A 22,510-nucleotide genomic window follows, 5' to 3' on the forward strand; every position below is an offset into this window, starting at 1 on the left:
CCCTTGAAAGAGATCAGACAGGCTCGCTGCAGCGCCGCCTTGCGCGCTTTCTCTTCAAGCAGCACACGACGGTTCAGAGCACAACAGGCGAGACCCCCTCGAAAATGATGTTCGAGCGTGAAATGCGAACCCAGCTCACAGCCATCCTCCCCGAGCCAAAGGCAGAGACGTTCCGGGAAGAAAAAGCAATTCCGCGCTGCGGCACGCTTAATGAGGGGCAGCGCGTCCTCGCCCGACAGTTTCTGAAAAAGCCACGCTGGGAGGAAGCTACAATTGTCAGACGCATAGGCCTGCGCTCTTGGCTCGTCAACATACATGGCACAGTAGCACGCCGACATCTCAACCAGCTGCGTAGATTTACGACGCCGTCTGAGAGCTGTCCGCCAGCGGAGAGAACACGTGCACCATCTTCCCACATAGCCTGGCACCTCTTCCCGGAAGAAGAGACTTCGCCCAGGACAGACCTAGGAGACACAGCGAACAACAGCCAGCCTACAAGTGTTTCTCCCCCGAGCGCACAAAGCCAGCGCGCCTCCACGCGTGAGCGCCGACCCCCTGCACGATACCAGGCAACTTTCTAAGGGGGAAGGAAGTGTTGTGTCCCCTTATTGCTTTTGTGTGTGTGCGCCCCCGCATCCTCCTCCTAACGACCACTCGCATCCTCCTCCTAACGACCACTTGCCCCTCGTCGCACGCTGTCGCCAGATGCCCCCCCATGGTGCGCCCCCGCATCCTCCTCCTGTTTTGGGAAGCCACTCCCTCCCGTGGACGCTTCTCCGCTCCCTCCTTTCTTCGGGCGGCCAGTTCGGCTCCTGCCTCGGTCGACGCTGGTCGCACCCTCATCGGCTTTAAATAAACGAAGTCTTAAAGTACCGTGTGCGTCTTTCGCTGCATTCAACACAGCGACCGGACACGACAGTGCCATTCTGTCATAGGCTACAACAACAACAACAACGTACCTTGACCAATCCCCCCGCGTGGGTATGTGCCATGTTCATGTGGAGAAGAAGAAGAAGACCCGATGCACGAGCGAAGCTCTCTTTGTGCACTGAACGAACGCTGCACTGAACGAACACATTTGAGATAAAGCAGCCATAGAAAGCCCGCAAAGTAATATTTCAAGTGTAGCTGGTATTCTATTGGCAGTAGAGAAAGAAAACGACAAGGCAGGCAAGGCTGCGCTGGTCGTCAAGCTCGCGCAAGACGCCATCACGAAGGAGCTGTTCCGTGCCTGCAAAGTGGTGAACATACAAGCCCCACCCACTTCACGTCTTGGGATCCACGGCAGCTGTACCCCTGTGGATCTGCAACGTCATCCTATTGGGGGCTCAGCATCACAAGTAAGTGGCTACACAGTCGCTTCGAAAAACTAATACCTCTGAACCACGGCTTTGCGAAGTGGTTTTTGCCTAAATCAGGATAATCAGGATGCGCCTGAATTTCGTACCCCTAGGCATAACAGCGTTTGCTTCTGAGGTGGTCATTCTCTCATTCGTTGCGTAAGACTGAAAAACGCCTGGTATTCCTCAACCCAAATGGAAGCTTTTTGATGGGCTGACAATTCAGTCCTACGAGAAACATAACCGATTATCAGTATTGCTGTTGCCTGATGCTTCGCTCCATTTGAAGTAGGCCTTTGTAGCACGAAGTTTCTGTCGAATAATAAATTGCGCCCTTAATCGTTTACCCGTCACGCCGACACTGTAAGAACCTTCGGGAGGGCATTTTCTACTCTGGTGACTTATGCATAACATTTTTATACCAGCAGCTAGCGTCCCCTACGTGTGCTGTGCAGTGTCTGTGTGGGTGTCCAGGGCTTGGACACTGGGGGGAACCGGGCAGGGACAAAAAGCGCGGCGCGGGGACTCTCCATGGCCCCTCTGGCTTGTCGTATGTAACGTCAATAAACCTTTACTGAAACATAACATGGTGTCAGAAGTGAAAGTCAACGCCTAGTCTCCGCAACGACTCTTCAACCAGCAGCGCAACATGGCAGGCGTATTTCTGCAGCAACCGCCACCGTTTGAGCCGACAGACGACCCAGCGACGACCTGGGAAGAATGGCGTTCGTCATACAGCATATATGAGCAAGCTTGTGAGTACGCAGCTAAGCCAAACGCAGCTAGGAAAGCCTTACTTCTGCACGTTCTTGGCCCACAAGCACGACGAATATATCAAACGTTCCCGCCGCCTCCAACGGCAACTAGACGGACAACCAGTGGGTGAAGTCGAGTACATTCTTGACAAGTTCGACGCCCTTTATAAGCCCAGGATCGCTACTCAAGCCACCGCCATTTTCAACTCCATGACCCAGCAGGTGGGACAGTCAATCGACGACTTCGTAGTTGAACTGCGAATTCAAGCCAAGCGCTGCAATTTTGGCAGCATAGCGGATCGACTGATTAGTGACCGAATCATCGTGGGCATTCGGGACTCTGCGCTTCGGGAGCGTCTGTTCCGCGAAAATGACAACGTTGGAACGCATCATCACAATCTGCAAAGCTGCGGAGATTTCTAAAAAGCACTTGCAAGATCTTCAGGCGACTGAACCAAAGATAGAGGTCGACGCACTTCGCTGCAACAGTCGGCGGGCCGGTAATTTTCAACGCCACCAGCCCGTGAATGACCGACGTCCGCCACCGCCGCAACAAGGTCGCACGCCGACCCCGACTACACTCTCATGCTCGAGGTGTGGGAGCAATCATCCGCCGCGCAACTGTCCGGCATATGAAACGCACTGTTTTTGCTGTGACAAGTTTGGACATTTTGCAGTAATGTGCCGTCAGAGGAGAGCAAGACCAGCGCATCATGCTGACTGTGATGATCAACAGACGCAGACTAGACCACTGCACAACGTGTCGACGCTTGATCGGGATGACTTCTTTCTTAGGGAGCTGACAGCGGGCAGTACTCTCAAAACATCGGACTGGACAACTACACTTGCCGTCCACAACCACAATGTGACGTTTAAGCTTGATACCGGGGCTGACGTGAACATTCTTCCAAAGCATGTGCTTCAACAGTGGAGTGATCAACCAATGCTGCATTCGACTTGCATCAGGGTGTCTACATATACAGGTGATCGACTGCCGGTCAGCGGTGAGTGCACTCTGCAGACAAAAACACAAAACCTCAGCTTTAACTTGCAGTACCTTCTCGTAGACCTTGATGTGACCTCTGTGCTTGGTGCTGAGGCATGCCAGCAGCTACAGTTGATTCGTCGACTTCATCATCTCGCCTCTTCAGGAAATGCAGCCGGTACTCCTCTGCGTGGTTCTGACGGTGTCACAGCTCAAGACATCATTAAGGACTTCAAAGATGTGTTCACTGGGATGGGCCAGCTTCCAGGAACTGTCAGCATTGTGCTGCAAGATAGTGCAACTCCTACTATTGCAGCACCATGCAAGATCCCTTTGGCCATTGAAGACAAAGTTAAAGCAGAGTTCGAGAAGATGGAGCAGGATGCTATCATCACAAAAGTCACGAAGCCTACTGACTGGGTCAATCCATTGGTAATTGTACCCAAGAAAGACGGCAGCTTACGAATCTGCCTCGATCCCAGGCATCTAAACAGTGCTATCAAGTGCCAGCACTACCGTATATACACCAACGCAAGAGGAACTGTTTGCTAATTTATGTGGGTGCACCGTATTCAGCCTGCTTGATGCCAAATCTGCATTCTGGCAGCTTACTCTCTCTGAAGAAAGCTCTTACTTGTGTACGTTCGCAACCCCTTGGGGCAGGTACCGTTTCCTGCGGTTGCCATTTGGGCTGAAAAATGCTCCAGAACTTTAGCAGCATTGCATGGATGAAATGTTTGCAAACATTGACAGTGTTTACCCATACTTTGATGACATTCTGATAGCGTCTAAGACTATGAAGCAACACATGGAGCAGCTGCAGCTCGTCATGTTAACAGCTCGCAACCACAATCTCAAACTTTCAACTGCGCAAAAAAAACACGGACACAAGGTAGAAGGCACGACACGAGCGCAGACTATCAGCTAAATTTTTATTTCAGGAATCAGGTGCATATAAACGCTCAAAAAAACCCAGGGTACAGACACATAGAAACAAACGCAACACAATCACGAACTTTGACGCCTGCACTGTCAATTACTTCAACAAAACAAACCCCCCCCCCCAAAAAAAAAACAAAAAAAAAACACAAGGAAAAACCAACAGGTGGCATCCGGTCAGGCCAACGTTCCGTACTTCCTACTCGTGCAGAGATAATTGCGTAGAAAAGGTATCCTCATCCAGCAGTCCAACGGAAGGCGAAGCGACGCATGTATCTCCTTTTTTCTTGATGAGATATGCTTCCACTACGCTTTCTACGCAATTATCTCTGCACGAGTAGGAAGTACGGAACGTTGGCCTGACCGGATGCCACCTGTTGGTTTTTCCTTTTTTTTTTTTGGGGGGGGGGGGTTTGTTTTGTTGAAGTAATTGACAGTGCACGCGTCAAAGTTCGTGATTGTGTTGCGTTTGTTTCTATGTGTCTGTACCCTGGGTTTTTTTGAGCGTTTATATGCACCTGATTCCTTAAATAAAAATTTAGTTGATAGTCTGCGCTCGTGTCGTGCCTTCTACCTTGTGTCCAAGTTTTTTTGCGCAGTTGAAAGTATGAATCCCCACCAACTCGCCCAGTTTTCCGTCCTTATTAACCACAATCTCAAGCTTAATGAGAAGAACGGTCAGCTAGCACAGCCTAGTCTTCAGTTCCTGGGACATCAGATCACTGCAGAGGGTCTGTCTGCAAGCAGATGCTGCAAAAGTGAGTGCTATCTTAGGAATGCCAGTGCCAACAAACAAGACTGAACTCCTCCGATTTTTGGGTATGGTGACTTACCTTACCAAGTTCGTGCCAAATGCATCAAAGGAAACATGTCTCAGGCAGCTGTTAAAGAATGACGTTCCTTGGCACTGGGATGACAACCTGACTCGAGAGTTCAGCAAAATCAAGCACCTCATCTCTAAGACCCCTGTCCTTCACTTTGACAAATCAAAGGAGGTTGTGGTCTCAGCGGATGCAAGCTCGTACGGAGTTGGTGTGGTACTCCTACAGGAAAATCATCCGGTAGCCTATGCCTCAGCTGCACTCACTTTGGCAGAGCAAAAATATGCCCAGATCGAAAAAGAGCTGCTCGCTATAGTCATCGCCTGTGAACGTTTCCATTTATACACATCTGGACGGAGTGTTGCGGTACAAACTTACCACAAGCCTCTGATTGGACAAAAGGACTTTGACAAGATAACCCCAAGGCTTCAGCGTCTTCTACTCAGACTCCAGTGGTATGATGCTCAGCTAACATATGTTCCAGGGAAAGAACTCATAGTAGCTGATGCGCTTTCACGAGCGCCTGGCTGTGCAAGTTCTTTGCAGGAGTATGAGCCTGCTGAGTGTCTGGCTAGTTGTGCGGTAGTCAACGCTTCAACGTCAAAGCTGGAACATATCCGAAAAGCAACCGTTGAGGACAGCACTTTGCAACAGGTGTTGAAACACATCAAGGAAGGTTGGCCTACACGTGACACATTGCTCCCAACAGCAGTGAAACCTTTTGCCCATTGCAAACATGAATTACACGTATTTGATGGCCTCATATTGAGAGGGCAGCGACTTGTCTTGCCTATCTCGTGTCAGCAAGATGCCTTACTGAGGCTTCACGACGCACACCGTGGCATAGTTTCATGCAAGAATGAGGCTCGAGAAAGCCTGTATTGGCCATCCATGAACGCAGACATTGAGGAGAGGATCAAACGTTGTCATCACTGCCAGCGACAAAACCCGTATGAACCTGTGGCTGATCATGTTTTGCCCGATCGTACGTGTCAGAAGGTTGCAATGGACCTCTTTCATTTCAACAGATCTACCTACCTGCTAATTGTCGACTGCTTCAGCAAGTATGTGGAGGTGCAACAAATGGCATCAACAAGCATTGAAGCCATTATAACTGCTCTCAAAGCAGCATTTGCCCGTTTTGGCATCCCGGAAGAACTCGTATGTGACAATGGACCTCCATTCATTGCGACCCAGTTCCAGGAGTTCCTCGCTACTTGGGACATCACATACAATCCTAGTTCTCCCTATTACCCAAGGTCTAATGGACTGGCAGAAAGGTCCATACAAACAATAAAGCACTCCCTTCTAAAGGCAATGCAAGATGGAAAGGATCTTTTTGTGGTCCTGATGGATGCCCGAAGTACACCAATGGATGGGCTGAAGTCACCAGCCGAACTCCTAATGGGCAGGAAAATGCGTACAAGAGTACCTATACATCCTGTCCAGCTCCAACCGCAGTACAACTGTGCCGACGCAAGAAGCCGCCTTCGTGTTCACCAAAAACGACAGCATCGCCACGGTGACAGAAAAAGCCGTTGTCTGTATTGAAGGAAAAACAGAAGGTGTGGTTCAGACGCCAAGGTCAGTGGATGCGTAGAAGTATACACAGAGTTGGCCCACAGCATCGATCATATCTGGTTGTCACACCAGAAGGTGCCATGTATTGTCGGAACCGTTACCACGTTAGACATTTATTTGGCCTTGCTCTGGTGCCACTGGCTTCTCCAGAGAACTATGACATAACTCCATCCTCTGAATATACATGGCCTCAGCCTGCATCACCTCAGCCTCCACCTGCTCAGCTGGCTTCACCAACATCCCCCCCACCAGCAGCATCATCACCTACACAAGCAGTTTCTTCTAGCGTGTACCATACTCGCACAGGTCGGCGGGTGGTTAAGCCAGCAAGATTTCGTGAATGACAAAACCCAGAAAGCCTGAACACCGCCTTGTGTTGTGAACTTTGTTTTTTTAAAAAGGGGGGGGGGGTTAGGTATAACATTTTTATACTAGCAGCTAGCGCCCCCTACGTGTGCTGTGCAGTGTCTGTGTGGGTGTCCAGGGCTTGGACACTGGGGGGAACCGGGCAGGGACAAAAAGCGCGGGGACTCTCCATGGCCGCTCTGGCTTGTCGAATGTAACGTCAATAAACCTTTACTGAAACAACCGTGACGGCTTCGCCGCGTGTTGTAAACTGCGTATGCACTTGGCGAGCAGTTGTTGTGAGCCAGAAGAAATGAGCCGGTGAGACTCGTCTAATGTCGGCGGGCCATACGCACTCTGTATTGGCAGTAATGTAATGTTTAGGAGCTCTAGTGAAGCTCTTGTGAGGATGCCACGCTGAGGGTAATGCTTTTATAAGTAAGTTGTTATCTACAGCAGAGGAAGAGTTAAGAGAGGAAAAGCACAGCGGTAGCTGGTTTCGAAGGGCTGTATTGTTTTTCAATTTTGTTTGCCTTGACGGAATTTTGAGGATAACTTTAATAGATGTTACGAGTGCGAGACGACCACAAGTGTGCTATTGCATAAAAGTGCAGTTCTTGTGTGCGGCAGGTGCTTTCTTGTAACCCCTCTTGGAGTGCCACAGAAAGCTGTTCGCGAACGTATTCGCGTAGCTGCATGGTGCGTTCGCTAAGGAAGATCGAAAAAGCTAGCGCTTAGAAATCTAGGGCGATCGCAGATTTGCGTACAGCTGTGAGGTGGGTTGAGACGTGTGGTCTAAGCTATTTTGGCTGCGAGTTCGGGGCTTGTTTGACAGTGAACTGGATGTCGTGAAGTAATTTTTGACCGGAGCTATATGGACATCATATCATTTGTACACACGCTATGAATACTGGCTTGGAAGTGGCCTCCTTGCCTGATATCCTTCGTAATTGCTCTTTGATTATTCCTGCTGATGACTCCAAACCTCTCAGTCCGACAAGCTGAAGCCCTCTTAAGCGTATTGCCACGTATCATTGTAGTTCGTTCACGCTCAAGGCTGCAGGAAAAGGTAGTTATCACTTTTGTTCGTGACGAGAGAAGCGACCAGACTAATCTCGATTGATCGCAGCCATGAAAGACTGCATCTAGGTTTTTCTAGATTACTGTAGATAATCTTCTCCTGTTATCTGGAAATTTCCTTGCCGCCTTTAAATTGAGCGATGCCGCGAGCAGCGGGCATTCGTAGTTCGACGACCGCCGAGCACGCCTGTTGCTTACGCCGCCGCCGAGTGATTCAGTTCTTTTGAGGGCGCAAGTCAGCCCAAATAAAGAGCTTCGTTTGCAAGTATTTCTGGTGTCTTCCTGACCGTTGGACTGCCGTCACTACAACGTGACATCTGGTGGAGGTGCTGGGTAGCCTCCCATGTTCCGGACACCCCCTACAAGTCGAGACGCCAGCCCTTTGAGTCATCTACCGCAGGACCTGAGTCCAGTCCACCGCGCAAGCCGACGCCTGCAAGGGGACGCACCTGAGTTCGGGACCCTGCCGGACCCTACCCGGAAGCGAAAGCAAGTACCAACGTCCATCATGACCTTGCCCCAGACGACCACTCCAATCATTCTGCAGCAGCCCCGGGTGCCACCAACCTTCGACGCTTCGCCTGGCGCCGACCCCGAGGAATGGCTGGAGCAGTTCGACCGTGTGGCTGTCTTCAACAACTGGGACGACGCCATGAAATTTAGGTACGTCTTCTTCGCCCTGGAGGGACCAGCAAGAGTCTGGTTCGAGAATGAGGAAGCCAGCCTTGCCAACTGGGAAACCTTCAAGGAACAGCTTCTGAAGACCTTCACAAACGTCGTGCGAAAGGAGAGAGCCCAGCAGCTGCTACAGTCTCGCATACAACACCCAAACGAGACCGTTGCAGTGTATACTGAGGAGATGAAGCGTCTCTTCCGGCGTGCCGACATGAACATGAAGGAAGAAGAGAAGGTGAAGTTGCTTATGCGAGGAGTTAAAGAGCAACTATTTGCCGGCCTCGTTCGCAACCCACCGAAAACCGTCGCTGAATTCGTAGAAGAGGCATCCACAATGGAGAAAACTCTCGACGCCCGAGCCCGCCAGTATGACCGCCAGCAGCGCTTTTTGTCAGCAAGCTGCATGGACACCGCCAACAATGATAAACTGCGGGAGGTTATACGCCAAGTAGTACGAGAAGAGCTCCGACGATTGCTGCCAAATGGAACGCAGCCTCAGGTTTCACCACTTACTGACGTAATCCGGGACGAAGTTCAACAGGCCTTGGGTGTGACGCCGACACCCACGCAGCCTCTGCAGCCCCCAGCCATGACTTACGCCGCAGCTGTGCGCCGTCCTGCACCTCGACGACGGGACCCAAGCCCCTATCGCCCTCAGCCAGCTGCGTTGGACCGCCGCCCACTCGCCCCAACCCGCCCATCCTACGAGCGACGCGCGCAGCCGAGGAAATGCGACGAGTGGAGAACTCCCGACCAGCGCCGCCCACTATGCTTCCACTGTGGCGAAGCCGGTCACGTCCTCCGGCACTGCCCATACAGGAGACTGGGCATCCGAGGGTTCTCTTACGACGCTCCACGACCCCGACCCGGCCAGCGACCAGCCGAAATCGAGGAGTTTTTGCGTCGGGAAGAATACTCATCGCCGAGCCGCCTATCACGTTCCCCGTCGCCATCGTCCCAGCGCTTTGTTTCTCCTAGCCGAGGTTACGCCGTGCGTGGACGCTCCCCCAGCCCACGAAGGTTAAACTAAATAAAGCAGCCTCTGGAGGTGAGGTTGCTTCTAAGCGCAAGAACTAAGATCCTCCATCAACGAAAACAGAAGACCATGCTCCCTACAACGACGACGAACCCTACGACAACGACGACCCCTACGACAACGACGACCACTACGACGACGAAAACCCCTACGAAGACGACGACCCCTACGAAGACGACGACCCCTACGAAGACGACGACCCCTAAGAATACGACGACCCCTAAGAATACGACGACCCCTAAGAAGACGACGACCCCTAAGAAGACGACGACGCTCCCTAAGACGACGACGCTCCCTACGACTACTACGACGACAAATACGACGACTACTACGACGACAAATACGACGACTACTACGACGACAAATACGACGACTACTACGACGACAAATACGACGACAAATACGACGACAAATACGACGACAAATACGACGACAAAAACTACGACAACACCGACGACGACGACACGGCCAGACTTGAAGCTTTTACCGCTGCCCTTCCACCTTATTAGGAACGCTAAATGACTCTAAGTTCTCGAAGCATTCTCCGTGTTTAATTTCATTTTAAAGCATCGAGACGATGCTTCTTTGGAAGGGGGGTAATGCCACGTATCATTGTAGTTCGTTCACGCTCAAGGCTGCAGGAAAAGGTAGTTATCACTTTTGTTCGTGACGAGAGAAGCGACCAGACTAATCTCGATTGATCGCAGCCATGAAAGACTGCATCTAGGTTTTTCTAGATTACTGTAGATAATCTTCTCCTGTTATCTGGAAATTTCCTTGCCGCCTTTAAATTGAGCGATGCCGCGAGCAGCGGGCATTCGTAGTTCGACGACCGCCGAGCACGCCTGTTGCTTACGCCGCCGCCGAGTGATTCAGTTCTTTTGAGGGCGCAAGTCAGCCCAAATAAAGAGCTTCGTTTGCAAGTATTTCTGGTGTCTTCCTGACCGTTGGACTGCCGTCACTACAACGTGACAGTATGATGAATGGCGATGTGGAGATGGTTGCCTTGCCTGCCACCCTTCCTGATAGGTGTTTTATTACCTTTCCTTTAGAGGTCTGCTGGTATGGTGCTGCCGCTAAGTTTGTTTTCTAGATCCTTCACGCATGCTTCTTCCATACCCCGGCGGCGCAATGCCTGCATGCCTGCTCATTGCCTGCACTCCACAATGACAACAGAGAATAATCGAACGCCATAAGCAGTGACGTTCAACCTTGCTATTTATTCGCAACCACATCAAAGATGCGCCACAAGAAAGCTTCACGTTACACACAAACCAAAATCGGCCCCGTCGACCACAGCCATCAACCATTGAAAATTCGGTTTGCGTGTTTATAGAGCTCTTTAGAGAATTTATTTCGTGGTGATGCACTGAACGCAGAATTTTGCGATACGATTTTCACTTGCAACAACTGTTGGAACTTTCTGTAATGTCTGACCGTGCGCCTGCAGGCATACACCTCCTACGTTGGACATATGGGCACATCTACTTAAGACCGATCAGAAGACTACCTCGAGGTTTCTGGCCATGGCTCGGCCTGTCAGCTGGTGTGCGGCACAAGACAAGCGCGACAGGTGCGTTTTCTAGGATGTGGACGTAGTTTTGAAGGCTGCACCATCGTAGTAGATGTTATTCGTGTGATGTCTGCTCCTTGACGTGCCTGCGTTGTGTAACCATGGCTATATATCAACAGGGCGGTCGAATGTGGAGGCAGTTGCGGTTTCTCCAATGAAGTCGCGCCGTGGCTGTAGGAAAGCTAGCACCATGTGAGAGAACAATCAAGCGATCATGTAGCTAAGCCTAGGAAACGTCGTTGGAAACATCTATGAACCTTTTTAACAGGCGCATCCTGAATTCCGCCATGTCAGTTGTAGGACTTTTCCTTGTAACCGGCAAAAGCATTAAGGAAGTGGCCACCAAGCCCTATCTGCTTCTTTCTGAACAGTGTCAGTGCTTGCACACGTATGAGAGGGCCATTACAGCGTGCCTATGGGGCGTGCGATACCGTGTGTATGAAAACATCAGCAATCGTTCCTTGCAGCGGACAAAAGGTGGTGGTCTCGGGGACCTTTCTACGAATTGGCTGTAACCTTAATATTGTGGACTATAGAAATTGCCGTTATTGGCAATGTGCAGGGAGTCTTTTCGAAGCAAAAGCCGGCTTACAGGGAGTTACTGAGAGAAACTTACTGCTGGAACTAGGCATGCTTGACTGATTGAGCTGGGCATGCTAGGGCCGGCTCATTCTAGTGCGATCGTTTCAAGCAAAAAACTGGAGCGGTCACTTAAATTCCGCCTTATCATTTATGGCGATATCATTATTGGACTAATGCCCATATATGCTGAATTGGTAATTCTATACTTTACATTTATAAATCCATTGGAGTCCTGACCCTACTTCTGGTGCAAAGGTGCATCGGTCAAGCGATGCGCCACTGCCCTGCGATGGCAGGTGCTACCACAGGTGGGGCTTTTGCGACCCAGGCTGCTCTGTCGGAGCAACCTCTTCCGGCCAATCAATAATTGCGCTCCCACCTGCCACGGTGATCAGTTTCCGGAAAATTCGGTGGGCAGGTTGTGACGACGCCAGATGGTCACGTGACCTAGGTGACCCACCTAAGTTGCCGGAGCGGCCGAGGCTTCTGACGGTCGCCAGCGCCGACAGCGGAAAATTTTTTCCGACATGGGGGTACTAGCGTTCTCGCGTTAAAAGATCTGAGCCGTTTTTTGTACAGCGTCGCCCACACCTAAAGTTAACACAGGGGTGCATGACCAAGTTAAATTTGTGCCAGATAAGAACAATGCACACGTTACTGCACACATGCAAGAAGCGTTGCATAGCTGGAGCTCCTGTAATTGCGTCCACATGCGCGTTAGTTTTCAAGTATCCAAAATAGGCCACGTGAGTGTTTGCCATAGAAGTGGAGCGGCCCATACATTTTGTTTCTTGTTCGTTTCAGTTGGGCTTTTGGCATTCGTCGCTGCTACCTACGACGTAAGCCTCGAGAAAGGACATCACGTTGTCGAGACAAGAACATGCTCAAGATGGCACTTACTGGAATAAAGTATCAACAGCAGCTGCGTCCACCTTATCCCGCCATAAAGTAATGAAATCTCAGTAAGAAAGGGTGTCTAGAAGAGAGACACGATCTCTCCAGTACTATTCAGCGTGTTTTTACATTAACTCTATGGTTTTTACACGCGGTATTCATAGATCTGGAGTAGAAGTTAGGGATAGAAGTTAACTGAGAATATCTTAGCGATGTGCGATTCGCTGATAACATTCTCTTGCTAAGTAACTCAGGAGACGAATTACAAAGCACGATCATTGACTTAGGGAGGCAATGCAGAATGGATAGTTGTAAAATTAATATGCAGAAAACGTAATGTCTAGCCAGTGTACGCACCAAGCTCGGTCTTACAAGCTCCACCAGTAGCAGCACCTGTCATCGAAGGGCAATGGCGCATCGCTTAACTCCTACACCGCCGCGCCAAGCGAGGTACGAGGACCCCCGGGATCCAGGAGTATTTACGAATTATTTTTTGACGTACTTTTTTTCTCGTATATTTGTGAATTACTGACTGCCATACTTGACATGTGTCCTGATGGCTTGGTTGTGCACAGAAACTTACAGTATGTAAATCCTAAGTGCAAACGATCTGTGCGTTTGTTTTGGACGGTTGCCTCACGGAGTTTCAAGTGGAAATTGTTTCCTCTTTTAGCGTGGACCAACTTTCATCATTTTAAGACGACAGTGGAACACAGGATTTATTGCTTGCTTGCTTGATTAATTGATCAATTCACCAGTTCCGCATACATGGCCGTTAACGCTATCTCGTCATGCCCTTAAGGCGGAGCTTAACTGTCCACTCCAGTTTTAGCTGGATAGTACCAAGGCCTTCACTCACCAATATCGCCGTTCTTTGAAGCCTGCTTTGCATTACCGAGCCTCGAACAGTAACCGAAAGTGAACTGGGTACTGAAGTGCTAGCACGCCGCATTCGTATTGGGCCCAACCACGCTAGAGTGGCTGTCATACTTTTTTAAACACGCGGTCTCCTGCCGTCCCTTGGTGAACTAAAGCAGACGAAATAGAAACTATCGGGAGTTTTCGACCCCTAGACCGCTCGCTTAGCGCCAAATATTTTTATAACTCCTTAAAAATGACACCTTGCTTTTCCTTGCGCAGAGAGAGGCCCATTGGCGAAGGAGCGGCAGGCGACGTGGTGCTTCCTGTAGGGCCTCAGCCAGATGATCAGCTCGGCGTTCTCTTGGCCAGCTTAGAAGGCATCCGGAGCCCTTTCACAGCGGCCATTGTTGACTGCAAGGTACCATGCACAATGGGAACAAGTCAAACTTGTCATATCTTCCGCCATCTTCCTCTTTTGAACGAGTTCCTCTCGCAGGTGTGCTTGGAGCTGCGCCAACATCCAAAACGAAGCATGCTCCTTTCCTTGGTAGACACCTCAGAGTCTTTCCGAGTGAACCCCGACGAAGATTTGTTGCGGCGAAGTGCCACCTTCGTGCACTGCCTTTTGAAGATACATAAATGTGTAGCGGCAGTCGAGATAAATGGCGACGTCTTTGGCACGCACTCGAGAGTTGTTTTCGAAGCCCTCCGAGGAAACGCATTCTTGAACAGGTTGAAGATAACCTGGGACAATAGTATTGCCGAAACATGTCTAGATATTTTACCGTTTCTACGTCCCATGGATGAACTTGTGTTCGACCTGTCCTTGGAACCTCTTGCACATTTCCTGCATCCGCTGTCGATCCTGCTGACGAGGAAGAGGGGGGCTTCCCTGACGGTTCTTGACATATCTTCCGTATACGTGTCGGACCGCGATCCCATGGCGCTTTTGCCAGCCGTCATGCAATTCAGCGAGCTCAAAAAGCTCTCACTGTGCGCGTCGGTTTTGAACAATGCCCCGATCAATCAGCGAGAAATATTTCAGGAGTACCTGCTCTACAACACCACCTTAACATCTTTGAGCGTGGTCGGAGAGGAGCGAATTGAAAAAAATGTCGTCCTGCCTCTCCTCGATTGCCTCCAAAAAAACAGGACCCTCACTTGTGTTACTCTACACTACGTTGTGGTCGACGAGGAAATTTCGTTGGCAGTAAGAACAGTTATAGAACGTAATCATGTTCTACGTTGCTTCAATCTAAAGGGCGTGAAAGGGCACCATCTAATAAGACGTAGCGTTTTGTTTGACAGCTGGCTTCAAGCGCTGACAATGAGCAGGACGCTTGAAGAATGCACTCTTCCCATCGATGCTTGGAGTGGACATAAGTGGACAAAGTTTCTTACGTATTGAACATCCGAGGGTTCTCCGAAGATAACCATCGAGTTCGGTAATCCCGAAGTGTTTTCCGAGTCGTACAACCGGTTGCAAGCGATGCAGAAAATGGTCATCGAAAGCGGAGCAGGGCCAAAGGTTTGCTTTAGGACCTCTCTATTCTACGAACACAGACAACGGGACGAATCGTGGCAATTTTATGGTTTTCTGACAGATGGAAATGACCGGGACGCGTTTTTAGAAATTGCGCAACACTTCCCTACGCTGCCCTACATCACCTCGGCAAAACTAGTCATCTGGCAACACCACCTAGATAGGGTGACCTGTTCAGCGGTCTCCTTCTGCATCAGAACGTCGCGAGCGCTTACGAGCCTGCATCTTCACATTGTGGGCGCGCCAATGGACGAGTTTTTCAATATGGAAGAATTCTGGAGTGAGGTTATTCAGTCGCTATCTCTGAACACGAGCCTTAAGCAGCTGTCAATTTACTCTGGAAACATCGATGAGAGAAACCTGCAGGCTCTTGCCCGCGTTTTCAAGACTAGTCACAACATCCACAGCATGGATTTGTCGACCCAGCCTATCGGGGACTACAGCGCCTTCATTGAAACTTTGTACGCCGGAATCGAAGATGACTACGTCATGCTCAACGTGAACCTGGCTGGAGGCGTCAACCTGAGCAATCAATGGTTCGTGGTTCGAGACACGGCCCGCCGGAATTCTGACCTGGTCGCGCGAGCTGCTGAATTTGCAAGCGGTGTTCGACGGAACAGGTGAGCACAGGTGTCGAAAGATAAGCATGGCTTGGTAACTGCATCGTTCAGGTTTGAGGGTTCACAGAACCGAAATGGGCTTATGTCTGCTGAAAGCGCCCACGAAGCGCCATAGTTTACTATCCCTCTTATATATATATATATATATATATATATATATATATATATATATATATATATATATATATATATATATATATATATATATATATATATATATATATGTATATATATATATATATATATATATATATATATAGCGATATTTTTGGTTTCTTACTCTTAATTTGTCGTGCTCTTCTTTCGATTCCGCTTTGATTATGGACATCACGCGCACCCGACCTGTACATAGATCATGGTGTAAATAGATTACTTGTACAGTGTAGCTCTCCCCCTTTCCTTTTCTACCTGCCCCCTCACCTCTTTCATTTCATATCTCCAGTCTTCCTGCTATCCTTCTATTTCCGCTGCCCCAGCTCAGGTGCTTCCCGTAGCGATGGCAGCTAGATGCCGGGGCTAGCTAAAATCTTTTACTTCCTATTATTATTATGTCTTAAAATAAAGCACCACCACTACTACAATTGATATTAATTTGATGCAGAAGGCATATGGGCTATATATGAGGCGCTTGATATAAGAGAGGAGAGAACTTATTTCAGCCACTTTATATTTATTTAATTTATTCAAAACATTCATCCGCCCTGTTGGTAGACAAGGCCGAAGTGGTACAAGCATACATCAATAGAAAGCAATCAAAAAGTCTCCAGTCAGGATAGAGAAAAAGAATACGTGCGCATATTTCGGCAGTAGAAGTCATGCAGTTCCCTTCTCTTCTGTCACAACTGTAAGTACCACTCGTGAGCGCGGACAGACGAATTCTATAGAAAGTTAGATTAAGCGGCGAGCACGTTCTCGTTTATTTGCCTATTCTGTATGAAGCTGCTCCAACTCTTCCAGGTCAGCATCCCCTGGCAAGTACAACTCTTCAATGCTCCTAATGGCATGAGGAGTAGCAAAGAGCCCTACTAATTGAAGCTGAACGAATATGAAAGCCGCGAACCCACTGCTCACATCCGAGAGCCCTGGGCACACACTCGGTCTTGCGGAGTGTAGGAATCTCGTCTTTCTGCGACTTACTTTTCGCCCTCGAGAATTTTTTCCGCGCTAAAGCCCGGTTTAACATCAAACCAATGATCACAGATTTAGCTTCACTAAATGCTGGCTGTGAGGACGCGAAACTTTTTCTAAATATTTGACCCAAAAATGCTCTAGACGCTATTGTATTTATTAAATGAAGTAATTTAGATTGTTATCTAACCTCTAACTTCCTTGGCTCCGTCGCAGTCCTAACGCTGAAATTCTCGCAGCTGCACGTAGGTGGTTTTTTGTATTGCTCTCCAGATTCTGTATCGGACGTCGTGTACATGAGCTAAAAGTTTCGGTAAATTAAACATCTCTGACAAAAATGGCATAAAGCCTGTAGAAAGCAAACTTAGAAGCCATTTGCAAACCGAGCGGAACACTCAACTGACGAACCAACTCCACTTAATAATGTCGACGTTGGGTGAATTTGTAATATAGGCATGAAGGGTGTTTCATCAGAATTGCGGTGTGCTGTCTTGGCATTCTTGACACCAGTATTAAACGAGGCTTCATGATCATCTAATAAGACATATTTCTGTGTGAAGCATATCATACTGAAACATTTTTTTACACTGTTTTCTGAAAAAAAAAAAAACACATTTCTTTCCACCTTTGTTTCTTCTTAAGGTAAAACGAATGTTTTTTTTTTGCCATGTGCCTTTATGAACTCAAAGGAGGGAATTTTCTTTGAGAACGATTAACCTTAGACGCGTTATTTGTTTAGACGAGGATGCAAACGCAGGAAATGGCGGCGAATGTCATGTGGGAGCGAAAAATTAGGAACTTTGCGGAGGTGAGGTGGCCGCGGACGGCACTGGACAGGGTCAGTTTCAGAAACATGGGAGAGACCGTACTGCCGTGGACGTAGTTCGGCTTATTTCTTTTAGTAGAATACAGACGTCATGATCTGGTTTCTGGCGCCGGATAGCCTTAACGAGTTACGCACCAAGAAACCCAACTCAACACCACATGTTGTGAAGAATGTTTTACAACCCCTACATTAAATGCTTGTCCTTTGTAAATTGTGTTCGGTTTCTTTTTGTTTCTTCTGAAACACGCGATGCTCCCCCCTTCCCCAACCGGCTTAGGAACTGCGAATGATATCACATTTAAAATCGTCTGTTCGTTAGGCGCTCTGTTGTGCCGTGCACCCGCCGCAGTATTGAGAAAGTAACTCATCATCATCATCAGCCTGATTTACGCCCACTGCAGGGCAAGCGCCTCTCCCACATCTCTCCAACGTACCCGGTCCTTTGCTAGCTGAGGCCACCGTATACCTGCAAACTTCTTAATCTCATCCGAAGTAATTAGCTTTCCAAAAGAGGCGCAGCTATGACCTGGACAAGATTCCCACAGAATTCCGCATTTACACACCTGTTGACGGAGAGCGCATGCCCGGCAGAAACACGTGCCCTTTAGGTAGGCCTTAAATTGGTTCTTTTTAGCTTTCAGTTTGAGGCACTAAAGTTTTCATTACGAGAAGTAAGGAAGGCGAGGCATTAATCATCGTTAGTCTGAATAAATAATGGGCAAGCCGCGGCGCTAGCGCAATGGTTACAGCGCGCTGCTGCTGACGCGAAAGACGTGGGTTCGATCCCGGCTACGGCGTTCGAATTTCGATGGAGGCGAGATTCTAGAGGCCCGAGTATTGTACGATGTCAGTGTACGGTAAAGAACCCTAGATGGTCGAAATTATCCGGATCCCTCTACTGCGGCGTCCGTCATACCCTGAGTCGCTTTGGTACGTTAAACCCCGTAAACCATAAGCCATAAATAATGGGGAGGACAAGAACCTCGGCATTTTTCCTTGCCCGGCTGCATACCCGGCCACATTAAGCGAGCATTAAGCAGGAGCGTCACACAAAGCCAATCTGGCTGTTCCTATGGGAAAATTAAGCTGAGCACTCGGAATTGTGCTGCTGATAAAGAATGACATTTTTGAGTCGTTAATAATGCGGGTAGCCTAAAATAACTAAAATATATAGTTCAGTACAAAGTTCGAGTGAACAGCCACTGTGGGGCCGCTTGCCAAATATTTGTCCACGATACCAGTGGTGTTTGAAAGAAGAGCGCCCGCTAATGAGTGTAGCGGGAAATTATCTAGCTCTGCTTGACTATCAGTGACTACTAGGTAGCACCTGCCGCAGATACTACGAGAGGAGGATGCACGGGAGAGCGTGGCGGATTCAGGTTAAGCGGTCTTAGTCGGTCAACTTTGCCGAGATACGTGCTATCGTTTTAAGAAAGCTCTGTTCGGGCTGGTTGCGAGGTTCACAGAAAGTGTATGTATGAATACCGCGCCTTCTGATGATATAAGGAAAGCAGATTTAGATCTTCCATCGCAAAGTTTTTTTATTTCGCTTTTTTTTTTCATTCCAGTTACATGCAGAAACTGGAGCAAAGCCAAAAAGTCAGGAAGCCTGGCAAGGGCCTTTGTTCAGTGTGCTGTTCAGCGCACTAGCATTACAAATATTTGTAAACATAACTGCAAACTACAGAATGTTAAATGCCAATCGTGTGCATTTGAAAACGACTTTGGTACTCGGCTACTAACACCCAAGAAAAACGCCTAAAAGAATGCATCCGGAGAAAACTCCTCCGGAGAAACAAAACACCGTTGTTTCCTTACAGACAACAGATTTTGATAGGCGGCACTATTGTCCTTCAGCACGATCACGCGTTCACAAAGGCGAAGTGATATTTTATTCTTGTGCAATCGAATTCGATGGTCAGTGACTGTGTAACGTACATCCTTCAGTCACTGAAGCCGCACAAATTCCGAAAGGCACTTAAGACTATATACTTACGTTCAGTGAATGCGAAAGTACTTGTGTGTCATCGTGGACTACTTGCTGTTTGGTTACTTGTTAGTAACTAATACTAATGTCTCAAAGTCCCTTCCAATAAAGTCCGTTGCGGTGAAAGACCTTAGGGTGGAGGCCTTAAGGATATATCGCACGTCATCCGCGTATGTATATAAAGTTCTGCTGCAACCGAGCCGCCACCTTACTTCCGGCACTTCACTTCAGTCTAGCTGACTTCACTCTCGGTCTGATGACGTCACCTCCGGCATGGTTGACGTCACATCCGGTCTCATGATGTCCCTTTCCTTCTCCGGGACCATGGTTACGGCGCACCGAATTTTCGAGATCACTTCAGCGGTCAACAACGGCAATGACGGGTTTCGTAGCTGAGGAGCCCTATAAGGCTTTCGCCTAAATAACCATCGCTTCTTGCACAAAAGACGACTAGGCAACTTTTGAGGCACCGAACTACCAGCGTCCTTAATAGGAAAATCATGGACTTGCTCGGGTGCTCCTGCAGACTTACCAAGGCGCATACGCGCACAAAGACAGCGAGCTGTGCGCAGCGAACAAATTGACGAGAAGGTTATCGGCAGGAAGAAACGAAAAACATTCAAAAAACGAACATAAAAGATTCACGGTATTACGCTCATGTTTTCAAGCAGTCACCATTACCGTATGTGGCGTCGCACAAGGGGGTGGGTAGCAATGCTTCTCTCAAAAAGATGCGGATTGCGTGCTTTCAAATTTAATGTGACAGTTGTAATATGTTCACGCTAGAGGCACCTTTTTTGAACTCCTTATTTCGGAACTGCAAGTCCCCGGCGTAAGCATTTGTTCAGTTGTAAGTCATCTGCACTCTTTCTGTAAATTTCTGTATTCACTAATGAACCAGAAGCGATAAAGACTAGACATCAGTCATTTACAGTCGGGCTTTCACGATGAGGTTTTCGGGGTATTTGCGTTTCCACAAATCGCACTTCGCCTCGATCAAGCGCCTGAAAAGACCGGTATATGATACGATATATGATATGATATATAGGTGTAATGATAATGCCTCAAAAGAGTGCACTAAAAAAAAGAGTGCATAGATAGTTATTTTTTTTTTTAGTATGAAAGCGCTTGTTGCTTGCACGCCGCAAACCATAACACAACAAACACGTTTTCCAACGCCCGCAGGTACGGTGGCCAAGCTCTGGAACTAGTGTCTGGACACGTCGAGTTGCCGGTACGCATCAGACAGCTCGCTCCTGTCAGCGAGGTCGAAGCCGCCTTTTTGATTCGGGATGCCCGAAGGAGCCTTCAGGACATGCACGACTTCATGAGGCTGGCCGGCGTTGTCAGGGAGCGTGTGGAGTGCCACCCCCGGGAAGACGGGCTTGCGCAGCTGGACAACCTGGGGGATTGCTGGACAGTAGTCAGGCGGTACCTGATGCTGGATGACGTCTCGGACTCCCAAGTTGTGCCCAAGCCCGCTTAGACGTGACGACATAGGCCTTGCGCGCATTTGGTGCACTGAGGCTATGAGAGAGTCCGTATGAGCCTGCAGAAATAAATTTTAAAACTCGATTTAAACGTGCATTTTTGTTGACTAATGCTTCCTTGCAGAGAGTGCAAAGGGCACAGTGCGTCAGGGAAGAAAAGCGGGTTAGTGACATCGTAGTCGCAATCTAGCATAAATGGAACAAAAGTTAATAGAAAATTAAATTGCTCTTCAGAAAATGTGGCTCGTATTCTAATTTTAGGACGCCCTTGAGTGAGGGGGGTGAAACTGGTGAACTCTCATCTGACCGGCAAAGGAATGCCTTTCTAATGGTGGTCATGTGCCAAAGATGTCAATGGGGTCATGGTCGACAGTTTCTGATAGGCGTACAAGCAAACCAAAGAGAAATGAGAAAGTTGAATGTGGAACATTTAGAAAGGCAGGCATCCATGGATCCAGGTGCGGGCGTACTTGTTCATTCTTGGCATCAGAGAACCCTTCGCCAGTAAGATTGCTAACGGTAAAAAATGGGCGCCCGATTGTAAGTTTGCAAGTCGCTGCACAAGGTTCTTCGCGAAAAAAGTTGACTGCATTAAGAAATGCACTAATTGCTGGATGTCACAGAAGCTTTTAGAATATTTTTGGGCAGCCAGTAGAATGCTTGTAGCTTCCACATCGCAGTCGAAATCAAGAGGAATAAATGAGCTTGGGCAGGGAATGTAAAACGAAGACAAGGTAACCGCTGGTCCTTAAGGGTAACGGAGTTGATTCCAAGAGAAGGCAAGCGTAGTAGGGGCGGCAGAAAGTTAGGTGGGCGGATCAGATTAAGAAATTTGTGGGGACCCGATAGGCGCAGCTGGCAAAGATCATTGTTAGTTGCAGAGGCATATGAGACTAAGCCTAACTAAGCGCTGCGGTGTGCTAAGTCAGGCTGATAATGATGATGATGAGCTTCTGCCAGCAAGTTGGAAAGGATCATAAGTACATTTTGTAGACCCAGACTAAACTAGCCATGTTTTGCGATCGTTTGTGCCAAGTCAATTTCCTACAAACACATTTGAGAGAAAGCAGCCATCGAAAGCCCGCAAAATAATATTTCAAGTGTAGCTGGTATTCTATTAGCAGAAAGAAAACGACAAGGCAGGCAAGGCTGCGCTGGTCGTCAAGCTCGCGCAAGACGCCATCACGAAGGAGCTTTTCCGTGTCTGCAAGGCGGTAAACGCACAAGCCCCACCCACTTCACGTCTTGGGATCCACGGCAGCTGTATAGCGCTGTGGTTCTGCAACGCCATCCTATTGGGGGCTCAGCATCACAGGCAAGTGGCTACACAGTCGCTTCGAAAAACTAATACCTCTGAACCACGGCTTTGCGAAGTGGTTTTTGCCTAAATCAGGATGCGCCTGAATTTCGTAACCCTAGGCATAACAGCGTTTGATCTGAGGTGGTCAT

The 22,510-nt window shown here is 48.6% G+C and overlaps 1 protein-coding gene across 4 annotated transcripts in view; it reads left to right on the forward strand.

The window, feature by feature from the left end:
• Window positions 1-482: 482 nt before the first annotated feature.
• LOC149352193 (uncharacterized) overlaps window positions 483-22,510 on the forward strand; it is a 40,306-nt gene continuing 18,278 nt past the window's right edge. For 3 of the 4 annotated variants that reach the window (XM_089581334.1, XM_089581335.1, XM_089581336.1), the window contains exons 1-2: window positions 483-1,340; window positions 11,008-11,130. In XM_089581334.1, the coding sequence (XP_089437460.1) occupies window positions 11,084-11,130 (47 nt within the window). In that variant the 5' untranslated portion in view covers window positions 483-1,340; window positions 11,008-11,083. Of the gene's footprint in view, window positions 1,341-1,530; window positions 3,100-11,007; window positions 11,131-13,746; window positions 13,886-13,963; window positions 15,631-20,756; window positions 21,003-22,185; window positions 22,450-22,510 lie in introns of those variants that run through there. The other variant, XM_089581337.1, reaches the window with a different exon arrangement.

The sequence above is a fragment of the Amblyomma mixtum genome, chromosome 3, assembly GCF_055824585.1.
Source record: "Amblyomma mixtum isolate Tamu chromosome 3, ASM5582458v1, whole genome shotgun sequence".
In the NCBI taxonomy this organism is placed as follows: Eukaryota; Metazoa; Arthropoda; class Arachnida; order Ixodida; family Ixodidae; genus Amblyomma; species Amblyomma mixtum.